Source organism: Eretmochelys imbricata, chromosome 1 (assembly GCF_965152235.1).
Source record: "Eretmochelys imbricata isolate rEreImb1 chromosome 1, rEreImb1.hap1, whole genome shotgun sequence".
Classification (NCBI taxonomy): Eukaryota; Metazoa; Chordata; order Testudines; family Cheloniidae; genus Eretmochelys; species Eretmochelys imbricata.
The window spans coordinates 311,646,242-311,659,432 of NC_135572.1; the positions used below are offsets into that span (position 1 = coordinate 311,646,242).

Consider the following 13,191-nt stretch of genomic DNA (forward strand, 5'->3'; position numbering starts at 1 on the left):
ACCATTGCTGTAGGACATTCCTCCCCCTTCCCCCAAGAGGTGGTAGCTAGATCTTCTGTGGACCTAGTGGTGTCTATATTGGGGCTGTGGTCATCATACCTACGTTTTTCAGGGTGTGATTTTTTTTCACACCCTTGAGTGATGTAGCTAGGTTGACCTAAGTTTGGAAAAAGTGGATGTTAAATGGTTTTGGAAAAGAAGAGTGATGTTCTAAATGTAATGGCGACAGGCAAGAAGATGCAGAGTTGAGAGTGAGCAAAGAGAGAGATGGGTGTAATGGAGGAGATGAGGGTAGAATTGTTTGCAGAAGGAAGGGTCTGGGGTTCCTTGTAGGTTAAGAGAAAAAGTTTGAATTTTATGTGGGATTAGAAAAGAGGCTGGGGAAGAAGGCCTAGAGTTCTGGGAAAGTAAAATCAATTGGTAGCAATATTTTAGATGGACTGAACTGCAGTGGAGAGAGAATGATATAGCAGAAGGTTGCAGTAGTCAAGATTTAAAAAAAACAACTAGTGCATGGATTCTGTTCTTGGCAGTTGGATTGGAGATGGGAGGATGATTTTTTTTTCTCTTTATGGTATAGGAAGAAGCAACAGGAATTGGCAAGTGCGTGGAAGTAAGGAGAGTCTAAAATGACACCATGATTGAAAGCCTGAGTAATGGGAGGGATCATCTCATCATAAATATTTTGGTGGGATTTTCAAAAGGGTTTAGCATTGGCCTAATTGTTCCCATTTAAATCAATATCAGTTTTACCATTGACTTCAGTGACAGCAGTTAGGTCAGTGCTGAATACCTCTAAAGCTCCCATCCTTTACTGCTATATGAAACTCAAATATAAAGTGCTGCCATTATGATGAAGCATGTGTGAATAACTGTTGTGAAATAATGAATACTCATTTTTTATTTCACCACTGTTTTTTTTTTCTTAATTTTCTTAATGCAGAGCAAAGTGATCCTCCAAGAAAAAGTAGTAAAAATCATGATACTAAAGCAGATTTTCTCACTGTTCTTCAGTTGTGGGCATGAGGAGAGACGTAGCTTTTACATCACATTAGCAGTATTTGACTCGATTACATACTGCAAGTGTTATTTGTAAAAGTTTTATGCATTGGTCTTCTCGATAATTGAAGCTTGAGTAACAGAACAAGTATAATAAAGAGAACCTTGTGTGTCTAAAACATTGTTTATCATCTTAATAATAAGTACTTCAGCTAAGCATGATAATTATTCAACCAAGTATATTGTATTATTCAAGTATGTTCAAGAAATATTGTATATAAAAACCAGTCTGGGACTAGAAGTAAACAGTGTTTTGGCATATTGTTATGTTTTAAATAAGAAAATTTACATAACGCTGCCTAGTCAAATAATTAGTTTTTCATGTTTTTAATTAATTTTAAACAAAGGACACATTGTAATTTTTGTTCAAAAGTCTTGCCATCTATTTACCACTGTCCTAATGATTCAGTTTCTCTTTTTCCATAAGGATTGTTTTGTCCACCCACACAGTTGATACATGCTCCCTTTTGTAATAAGAACCTTTTAGTTTTCATATGATAAATGTTTCCATCTGTTAATTTTCCAGGTTTTTCTTTTTTACAGATGTTTCTTATCCTGCTGTGTACGTAACTAAATTCATCCATCAGTTTTACTGATCCAGATACAGTACAATAGATTAGAATTTTAGGGACTCTGTGTAACGAGTTCACTATTTTTATCATTGCTCATTTGCATTTGTAAATTCATGTTACAAGGCAGAATTAATAAACTGAAATATCTCATCCACTCACTGTCTTATACAAACCCCTTCACACCCCTTAGCTTGCAGCCCGTTCCCCAAACCAGCTGCAGTTTTGCTACACCTTTACATGCTTGGACTCCCACATATCCCTCTTGTTACCACCCCACCCCCTCAAAATCCCCAAACCCAAGTCTCAGAAACCAGTAATGAACACCATCATACTACCCCTGACAAGTGATCTACCCCCAACGTGCATCTTTCTCCCAGTTGATGATCATTCAGACCATAGTGTAGGCATACTTACAAGATGGGGAACTGTATTCTGGAAAGGAGTGACTCTTAAAAGGACCTGGATGTCATGATGACCATGAGTTCCCTCTACACTGCTGTGGCCAAAAGGGCTAATGCAATCCTTGGATTAATGAATGGGAGAATATTAGGTAGGAGTTGGGAGGTCATATTACATCTGTTTTTGGCACTACCTGAATGCTGTGTCCAGTTTTGATGTCCACACAAGGTTATGCTAATAAATTAGAGAGGGTTCAGAGGAGAAAGATTAATAGGCTGGCCCAGCCAGGAAAAAAGAAATCTTCACAAGCACTCATACGCCCATTCACATACACCCCATAACCATATATGCTGAGCCCAGTAATCTTATCCTGTCCTTGCCTGTTGCTGTGCACCCACACCTTTCAAAGGCTCTGTATGTTTTTTTCCCCACTGTTAAGCTGAAATTAAAGAAGGTGCTTAAGTTTCACTGCATTTGCTTTAACTAGTGTCTGTGGGAAAGGCTATGATGCAACAGCCCTGCTTGTGGTAGTGCTCATCTCTCCCAGTCGGAGATGGGGTGTACATGCTTTCACCGATCCCAAACTACAGTGGCTTCTGCAGTTTAATACTCAAGCTATACCCGCACAGAAAACGTCTTTGTTGTAGTCAAAACAACATTCAAAATGATTAAGTAGATAGATTTTAGACACAAGTCTTATAGAAAGTAAAAAGTCGTCATTAAGGTATGTTTTATGTAGGAAAAAGAATGTGTGTGAGAGATGGGGGAGAGTTTCAGTGACTTGATCGTTATTTACTTGTGAGGATTTAATCTCCTTTCTGGTTCTCAAGAAGGATAGCTTTGTAATATTTAAGAAAACAAAAATCATCTCCAATAGATTCAAATTGCCATGAATAATTGATTAATAATAATTCAATTCTGAAAATTAAATAGCCTAAAATATGCCCATGTTTTACAGATAGAAAGGTCATTGCTATCCATCATTTCTCTGCTTCAATTGCCTCTTTCTCCTCTACTAAACAGCATCCTGTGTAAGCGTTCTTCTCTTGGGAAAGGGATACTTCATCCATCTCTGGGGGGATAAACTACTGTGTACACTGTGGTGCCCACTATCTTAATTAAAGAAAAGGAGGTAAGGAAGGTGTGTGATTACATTACTCTAGGAGGTTTATGATCTTCTCTATTACTCAAATTTACCCAGAGATTTTATTTTCTACAGTTAATGAATGAAAGCAACTCATTCATTAACTAGGAAAAGGTCTGTTTCGGGATTTGCAATGCAGTATTTTTGTTTTTTGGTAGGTTATATTATACAATTTAAAATTAGGACATTTTTATAACTCCCATTATAGTATCTGATTTTTAGAATGATCCCTTCTGCTTGATTTCAGTCCAAAGATGAATTTTTCTTAGAAATCTTAGAGTGTATTAAACCGTTTTAAAGTTATGAGAATGAAAAATCTTGTTCTGTTTAAAAAAAAAAAAAAGTCTTAGTGCTTGGATTAACTCAAATGGCTGTTTTCAAACTTCAGAGCTGGCAAATCCTCTGTGATGGCTTGTTACTCTGTAAGTCTAAAATGCTTTACAAATTAGATTAATAGAAATGAATGAAAATAGCATACTGATCTTAAATAGTACATCCTCATCCTTAAAGACATAATTGTGCCATGTTCCAAATGGGATAGATGCAGTGCCCGAGCAGGCACGTGACCAGAAGTGTATCTAAATAAACAGTCCAGCTTTGTTTATTTCAATGCCCAGACATTCAAATAAAGGCAAGTAGGATATGAACTTGAATGTTTGATCCCCTTTGAGCCATTTAACACATTTTCAGAGGAAGCGTGTCCAGACAACAGATACAGTAGTTGTGTCTAGGAGCACCTTTATGTGTAGCCACTTCTTGGGACACCTAAGCAATTTCTCCTTCAACCAGATCACCCTAACCTCTGACCCATCTACCAAATACCTCCTTTACTAACTTCTACTTTTCCCACTAATGTGCTTCCTCTCTCTCAACTCTCAGATCTCCTTCAGTATGTATTGACTGGCCTAATGCCATGTGTATTTTAATTTATTCTTCCCAGCCGGTTGTTTAATTCCTTATCTGAAACTAAATCTATTATACATGATGTTTATTCAAGTGAACTATTACAGTGAAGTGGAGAAAAGAGTTTGGCACCCAAAAGGCTGATGACCTACCAAATAGTGAGATTGCTCATACAGTGATTTCAAAAGTATGCACTTTTATTTCAAACTGTTGAGCATAAGCTAATCCTTTCAGCACTACATAAGGATGAATAATGTGACTTACTGTGACAGTTTGCAACCAGTAAGTACCAAAACATTAATTCTGATTATTTAACTTATTTTAAAAAGACAACAGAGGTTAAGTTATATGTCTTGCACTATATTGGTTATACATCTTGTACTATATAAAGTTTTTCTGATAAGCTTGATCTTACATTGTATGCCAGTTGTTGTGGGAATTCTGATCTTGAATGAGACGTTTAAGGGCTTAGTAAGCTTGGGGCAGGTCATTGCATTATGTGGTGCTTGTATTCTAGAGTGGGCTCTTAACTGGTCCTTTCTATGGTACTTGAGTTTAGTCCTGATACAGGTGCATCAAGCCTAGAGGAGGAGAATTTAGAAGATTTTAATAAAAGTGCAGTTGCTGGAAACTGGTAAATGCAAGTGAGAAATCATAAGCCATTACCAGCAGTACACAGACAGAATAACAATCTTGAATATTCCTAATATAATCATCACAGTTCTGAGGTAACACAACCAGTGGAGTCACGTTATATTTCTCCATAATGGATACTATTCACCACTACCTCCTGATGATTGAGCTCTGATTGTTTAGATCTCTTTACCCCACACTTTCTTCTAATTAGAAATGTGGATGAGTTCTTTCCTATTGTGAGGAAGGCTTTTGCAAAAAGGTAGGCTTTACATTGTCCCTGGAAAGGGTCCATATTGGGATCATTCTTATTTTTTACTGTAAGATATTCCAAGGTGCCTCAGCTGAGCATGCTCTGCCCCTTACTCTGGAGAATTTCACCCTGGACTCTATCAGCTGCAGTATAACCTTGAGTACATTTGTCTTGGTGGCCTTATCAGTTAAGGTCCTTGAAGGTTAGAACCAGGACTTTGAAGTTAACCAGATATCGGAAGCCAGTAGAATCAGCAAAGTGCCAGTGATATGCACTTTGTAGCCTTTTTTGCTTAAAAAGGGGCGGGCAGGATTCTGCATTCTGTATAAATTGAAAATGTCTTGGTTTTTAATCCATAACCCCAGATAGAATGAGTTGCAGTGGTTTAACTACCATGGCTAGTTTTTCATAGTGTGTAACCTCCTGGGTGACTGAATGTGGAAGAAGGTGATGGGTGTTTTTTGTTGTTGTTTTTTGGCTAATCCCACTACTTGTGTATGTAGTAGCAGTCATGATTCCAACAGGAACCTTAGATGCTGTGCTGGGTGATCATAGTGTGATGCACGTATGCTACATATACTAATGGCCAAGATTATTTGAAACCTTTTGTTTCTGTATTACTGCATGCCTGCCTCAACAGCACTTTACCTGGTTGCTTGGATGACCATCATAAATTCTGCATATAGTTTGGGATTTCCAGATAAAATTAAAGATGATCGGGTTTGCCATGTTTTGAATATAAAGTAAATTTTAGCTACATTTCAGAATAGTGTCTGTTGTTGGCACCATGTCAGATAAACTGAATCCAAAACTGTTATATGCTGAATTGGTTTTAAAAATAGTTCACTATAATTGTAATTACTTCTCTTAATTGGAAAATATGTATATTTGTCTTGTGCCTTTAAAGTGAAAGACGAATAAAAGTGTGACCAAATTCAATGTGAAATGGTATGGAGCCCCAGAGTTAGTGTGGCTTCAGTCTGCCATTTTTGGTAATACTCGTTTCAATTAGCCATATTCAGCATTGCAAACAACAAATTACATTCTGTACAAAAACATGATCATACATGGTTTGTACTTTTAGAATACTTTTTTGCCCAAAAAAAAAAAAAGTCATGAACGTGAACCATTGCAGAAATGGTTAGCCTTTCTCATTTTAATTTCTATGTATTTTTCGTGTATTTTATAGCACAACTTGGTGTAGGTTGCATGGCTGAAGAGTGTTAATGCGTCTTCCATATAATGTGTTTGTGCATGCATATATAGGTTACATACCATAGTGAATTCTCTCTATCGCTTAAATCAGCCTCTGTACAGATGACTGGAAGATAGCTAAATGTAATGCCAATTTTTTTTTTTAAAAAAAGGCTCCAAAGGTGATCCTAGCAATTACAGGTTGGCAAGCCAACTTCATCTACATGTCTAATAATTCTGTTCTTTACTACAGTTTCAACCAATTTGCCTGGTAGTGAACATGATATGTTGGACTAGAGTCAACACAGCCTTTGTAAAAGGAAATAATGCCTCACCAAGCTATTACAATTCTTTGGGGGGACTCAGCAAGCACATAGACAATGGTAATCCAGTTTTATACTGTACTTGGACTTTCAGAAAGCGTCTGACAAAGTCTCTTAAACAGGGTAAGCGGTCGTGGGATAAGAATGATCATGGATTAGTAAATGGTTAAAACGTAGAAAACAAAAACTATAAATAAATGGTCATTTTTTAGAATGGAGACGGAGAAATTGTGGGGCCTCCCCAGAACCTGTATTGGGACCAGTGCTGTTCAGCATACTCATAAATGATCTGGAAAAGGGGATAAATAGTGAGGTGGCAGAGATTGCCATTGAGACAAAATTACTCATAAATCCAAAGCTGATTGCGAAGAGCAACAAAAGGATCTCAGAAAACTGGGTGACTGGGCAACAAAATGGCAGATGAAAGTAAGTGTTGATGAATGCAAAGTAATGCACACTGGAAAACATAAACCCAATTATACATACAAAATGATGGGATCTAAACTAGCTCTTATTCAAGAAAGAGATCTTGGTGTCATTGTGGACAGTTCTCTGAAAATATCAGCTTTTTTGGCTCTTGCTTTACATTGAGCAAACAGTGCTAGGAACTATTAGGTACGAGATCGATATTTTCTGTCTTATTATATGTCACTATGTAAATCCGAGGTATGCCCATACCTTTAATACTGCATGCAGTTCTGGTTGCCCCATCTCAAAAAAGATATATTTGAATTGGAAAAGGTACAGTGAAAGGCAATAAATGTTGTTAGTGTTATGGAACAGCTTCCATGTGAGGAGAGATTAAAAAGAGTGGGACTGCTGAGCTCAGAAAAGACTCAACTAAAGGGTGATATGATAGAGGTCTATATAATCATGATGGCTTTGAGAAAGTAGATAGGAAAGTGTTATTTACCCCTTCATATAACACAGGAACCAGGGGTTACCCAACGAAATTAATAGGCATCAGGCTTAAAACATATATAAGGAAGTACTGCTTCATACAATGCACAGTCAACCTGTGGAACTCATTGCCAGGGGATTTTGCAAAGGCCAAAAGTATAACTGGGTTCCAAAAAAATTAGATTAGTTCCTGGAGAGTAGGTCTCCCCAAGCACTATTAGCCAAAACGGTCAAGGATACAATCCCTAAACCTCTGACTACCAGAAGGTATGACTGGATGACAGGAGATGGATCACTCGATAATTGCCCTATTCTATTCATTCCTCTGAAGCATATCACACCATCTGCTAGACAGCATACTGGGCTAAATGGACCATTGTTCTGACCCAGTATGCCCCTTCTTATGTTCTTAAAATGAGAGAGCCAGAATAGTCGTTTACCTCCTAGTCTTTTATAAACACTTTGTGGTTTTGACCTGTCCTGAGTGACAAACTAGCAATTGTCTAAGGGAACTTAGGTACCCAATTCCCACTGCAAGTTAATGAGTGATTATGTGAATCTGAATTCTAACAGTCCAGAGGATAGAAGGATTTCTAAACATTATTAATTTATTTTGCATTTCAGTAGTCCCCGCAGTGTGTGAGGCACTGCCTACTAATAATATTGGTCACCCCAATTTCGAGGGTGATATCAACAATCACAGTGTGTACTAATGGGGCTTTGCATGGCTCAGTAAACTAATTTGGAGAGAACATCGTTTCCCGGACTGACCACAGAGCCATTTGCTTGCCAGAGTTAATTGAGTTGCATGTTGTTTCCATGCCTGGCTCCGTGCTTCCAGCTGCACAGCGTGGTTCTCCTCAAAGTTGTGGATACTCACACTTACAGTGTGGTGCCATCTGATGTGGTCAGATGCCAGTTTATTAAAGATCGAATCAGAAATATTCATCTTGTGCAGATTTTGTCTGAGTATCTTTGAAGTGTTTCATCTGCTCTTCATAGTTACGGTTGCTGGAGCATAATTTCAGAATATAGAATTTGTTTTGCTAGACAATTCTCAGGCATCCAAATTACAATGCTAGTTCATCTCAGTTGGGTGCAAATCAAATGAGCCTCAATACCAACCAATCTTTTGCCAGGACTTCTGTGTTGGACAGCTGGTCCTACCATTTGATGCCCAGCAGTCGTCATAAGTGTTGCAAATGGAAACTGTCAAGGTTTTTAATGTGCCATTAATAACAGATCCATGTTTCACCCCATAGAGCAATGTCATTAGGACAACAGCATTATACACTTAGATTTTTGTCTGTTTTACAGAGATTCCATGTTGCTTTCTGATTCAGTGATAAAGGAAACCATATTGCGGCACTGGCTTTCTTTATTTGCATATCCACTTTTTGATTGATTGTCATACCATTGTTTAACATGCTGCTGAGATTACTAAATTGTCTGACGTCTTGGAGCATGGTACCTTCCAGGCTTACATGTAGATCTCGATAAAGTCATTGTGGGGCAGGCTAGTACATAGTTTTTATTTGAATGACGGTAAGTCCAAAGTTCTGAGCTGCCACAGCAAAGCAGTTTGTAAGGTTTTGTAGTGCTGCTTCAGAACGTGCTAGGAAGGCACAATCATTGGGGTAGAGTAGTTCCTGGATCAATGCTTCAATCACCTTGGTATTCACATGTAGGGGATAGAGATTAAAGAGAGTGCCAGTGTGAAAGTGGATAAAGACTCCATTTGAAGAGTCTTGGAGGATTCCTCTAGTATTACAGTGAAGAATAAACCAAACATCCTTGCTTTGCCCCATTTGTGATTGGAAATGGGTTTGTTAGATCACCATCAACATTAACTCTTCCAAATGTGGTTTGTGGAATAGCCAAATGATCATAAAATTTTATGACGTCCAAATTTAGAGACCAGTTGCCAGAAGTCAGTGTATTTGACCATGTTAAAAGCTTTGGTTAGATCAAGAAACACAATGTACAAAGGTTGATGCTGTTTGCAACATTTTTCCTGAAATTGTCGGATGATGCAAATCAAGTCAACAGTACTCTACTGAGCATGAAAGCTGTACTGTGTCTCAGATAGAATTTTATCGATAATTTGGTCCAGGAGCTAGTTAAAGAGGATCCATGCAAGAATGGAGAGCAAGGAGATACCATGGTAGTTATCACAGTTGCTCTTTAAGCCTTTGTGCTTATAGATATGACAATGTTGGCATTTTTCAGTTGTCGTGGTATGATTTCTTGAGGCCAGATATGTGAGAAGAATTCAAAAAGCTTGTCAATGTGAACATTTCTTTCATGTTTGAAAACTTCAGCTGGAATGGCATTAGGACCAGATTTGCTATTTTTCATTGCTTGGATAGCCTTCAGCACCTCAGCTCATGGGGTGGACTGGCAAATGCATTAGATGCAGATAGTTTGGGAACATTATCCAGTGACTCGTCAGAGACCGTAAATAAATAATTAATTCACGAAAGCATTCACGCTGCCGTTGGTGGATGGCAGTGGGTTCAGTGACAAGAAATTCACCATCAGCACTTGTTAGTGGTATCAAGGGAGATTGAGTAGGGCTATATACAGCTTTGATTGCAAGCTCACACTGCAAGTCAATGCGTGATTATGTGAATCTATGTATTCTAACTGTCCAGAGGAAAGAAGGTCTCTGAATATTATTTATTTTGTATTCTGGTAGTATCCACAGTGTCTGAGGTAGTGCCTATGCATACAGGAAGACAAGGTGCCTACCCTGAAGAGCTTGCAATCTATGAAGATTGGTCCTCTGGTCTTCTAGGAAAGTCTGTGGGTGCCCAGGTCCTCTTTGTGTCTTTGACTACTTGATTATTAATGCTCATGTTCATTAAGGCTGTATTGATGTGGTGTGTTTTTTTGTGATTTCCAATTGAGATCCAGGTTGTATTATGTGTGTTTGAGATTATATAAAACTAAATTTAGAAACAGCCCACTTAGAGTAGCAAAATATGAGGTGTAGCACAATGTTGATCACTATTTGTGTGGGTATATGTAGGCAAGGGAGAGCAGACTGTTGCATCTTCAGATATCAACAGGACTTGAAATATCTATTTGTCTGAGACCATAGACAACTAATCGATTTGCCTGTAAAAGTCTGATGGTAACTGTAGTCATCTGCAGTGCAAGTAATACATTTAAAATAAAATCTGACTGTCATTAGAGGTACACTGTTGGATCAAATTTAGCTCAAACTTTAGCCTATGTAAAAAAAATTTTAAAGGCCAAGTCCCATAAAAATGCTTGCATAAAATAGTAAAATCTAATGAATTAAAAAACAACAAAAACAAATTACCATTTCTCTCGAGTTTTTGGAACCCAGGCATTGCAGCAGTGTGCTAATACATGAGAAGTCAAATGTAAAATTGATAGGAAACAGCCTATAAGCAAAAGGAAAGCTGACTATTCCATTTTAATTTTCTAAGGTAACTGAACTGCAAAAAGTATAGAACATACATTGTGAAAAGTGAATTCGAGATTAAAAGCTCTCTCAGGTTTAATAAGTGAATTTGATTCAGAAAAATATTAGTAGGAAATTTAGTTTTAAAGAATAATTCTTAATCTGATACAAATTTTGAAGAGAGATACTATCAATATAATTACTAAAAAAAGAAGTTATTTTCACTTTCAGGAAAATATAGCCTGTTCTTGGTGTTAAGACTGTAATGCGATTTAAAAAAATTAAAAAGCTATAATATTTGAATAGGACTTTAACTCTAGCCTGCCTGTTGACCAACACTGGGACTACTTTTAACTCAGAATGTGCATTGCTACAACAGAAAAATTTGAGCTGCTCCCCCTGACTGGTACATGTTACTCAACTTGCAAATATGTTTATATATGGCATTCCACATAAGCCGCTAAATTGCTCTCTGGGAGGACTGTATGTGGCAATATTCCGTTGGTTGCTTGATAATGGGTACTATAGGTCAGGTTGCAAAACAGTCTGAACTATACTTCCTTGTTATCCCTTACTAGTTGCTGTTTGATTTTAAAAATGTCTGTGCTTGGTCCCTGTGAAAGGGTGTGTGTATATATGGGGGTGTCTCTTGAGTGGGTGGGGGGTGTTAATTTTTTGGGACGTTAATTAGTAAATCACTGAACAGATTTTACTCATCACTTTTTCACAAAAGTTACTCAAATTGGTTGATCTTTGAAACTTTCATTCGTATGTTTATGACTAAGTTTGGTAGGAGATAGGAATTGTCTGGATGACAGTTTTGATAAGGGACTGTAAAATCACTTCTCAGTCTTGGTTAACATCATAACGGACTTTAAATATTGAAGCTATATCTAAAAGATTTTCTGGAACCTAATGATCTTTACCCAATTTGTAGCATACAATGTATATTTTCTCTGCCCGGATTTTGTTGGGATAAGTTTCATAATGTAGTTGTATATATGTCTCTGAAAAATCCTTGACATAGCCCACTAAAAATCCCTCTTTCCCCACTTCATTGGGAACAAGAGAAAATAATGTGTGTGGGGAAAAAATTACAGATCCTACCAAAATTTTTACTGCATTCTGTCACCTGTAAGTTCTAATCAATAAATTCCATGTCTTACCAGCTGAACTATATTAAATAGCTGTAGGTCAATCATGACTTGTCATTAAATACGTTTTAAACCCAGAATGTGATGCGTGAAAATATTGTAAATATATAATTCAGACTACAGTACATTAATGAACAATGTTCATTTTGCTTGAATTTCCAAAGAAAGTGGTTAGTGATAGTAGAGGATTTGGGGCCAGTCTGCCATGGATTGAGGGTCTGAATGGTAACACTGAGTGTGTCCTGTAGAAGTTTCATTATGTATTAGGTATACTGGGTGGTAATGACAGGTGCAGATTTAAGACTTTGAGTGACTCTAAAGTAGACTTCCATATTTCCAGTTTTACATAGTTTCACTATTTAGCATTTCCTGGCTTTTTGGTGTGTAAGTACAGTGTTCTTATAAAATATCATTTGCCCCCCTTCAAAAGTCCATAATACAATTGGTAAATTCTTCAGTGGAGGTTATCACTGTACATCCCTAAGTCTGTCTTAAGAAAGATTTTTGTCTGGGAAAGGTCTTTGCAAAAGATCTTTACACTAACTCCTTTGCAATGCCTCAAGCAATATGCACCCATAATCTGAAAAAGTTATCAGGTCCTCAGTGTATTTCTTATATATACAGTGGTAGTCTCAATTATAGCCAGATTTAGTAAGGTGTGTCGTACTGGAACAAGACTTGGAAGTGTGAAACTAATGTGAATTTTCACCTTAGAAAGATAACAGTTATTGGAAACAAAGGAGATGCGAAAAAGATGATAAAATATTTTTAACATCCTTTATTTATTTAAAGTTGTTTGAATAATTAAAATAGAAATAATCAAATTCTCCCGTCCCTACTTTGCTTTGTCTTGCCTTTCAGTCCCTTTTAATCTGCCTACAATTTCCTCCTTCCCTGCTAATCTTTTGGTTCTTATCTGCCAGGCAGGAATGCTGCTAGTGCTGCTTCCGCAGACTTGAGTTGTTCAGCATTGCAGTTTATTTAATTACAGCCCTTATTATTGGTGCTCTGGTCTCTGATCCTCTGATAGATGGTCATAGAACAGATCAGACATGTTGAAAAGGTGATCAGTTGCTTGCGCAGCCCTTCTCTGCCTCATAAAGTGCTGACCAGGAGTCAGAAACTAAAATCTTGGTAATATAAAAACAACATTTGAATGTTTTGATTATACAGATAATTTTCTTTAAAAAGCATTTATGCAAATTTTGGAAGAAATAGGAGATA

At 37.3% G+C, this 13,191-nt stretch overlaps 1 protein-coding gene across 6 annotated transcripts in view; it reads left to right on the forward strand.

Moving 5' to 3' along the window:
* Nucleotides 1–13,191, forward strand: part of MDFIC (MyoD family inhibitor domain containing) — a 176,837-nt gene that overhangs the window by 13,961 nt on the left and 149,685 nt on the right. For 5 of the 6 annotated variants that reach the window (XM_077834244.1, XM_077834251.1, XM_077834253.1 and 2 more), the window contains exon 4: nucleotides 581–613. The exons of the other annotated variant lie outside the window; for it this stretch is intronic. In XM_077834244.1, the coding sequence (XP_077690370.1) occupies nucleotides 581–613 (33 nt within the window). The remainder of the gene's footprint in view (nucleotides 1–580; nucleotides 614–13,191) is intronic. 6 annotated transcript variants of the gene reach the window in all.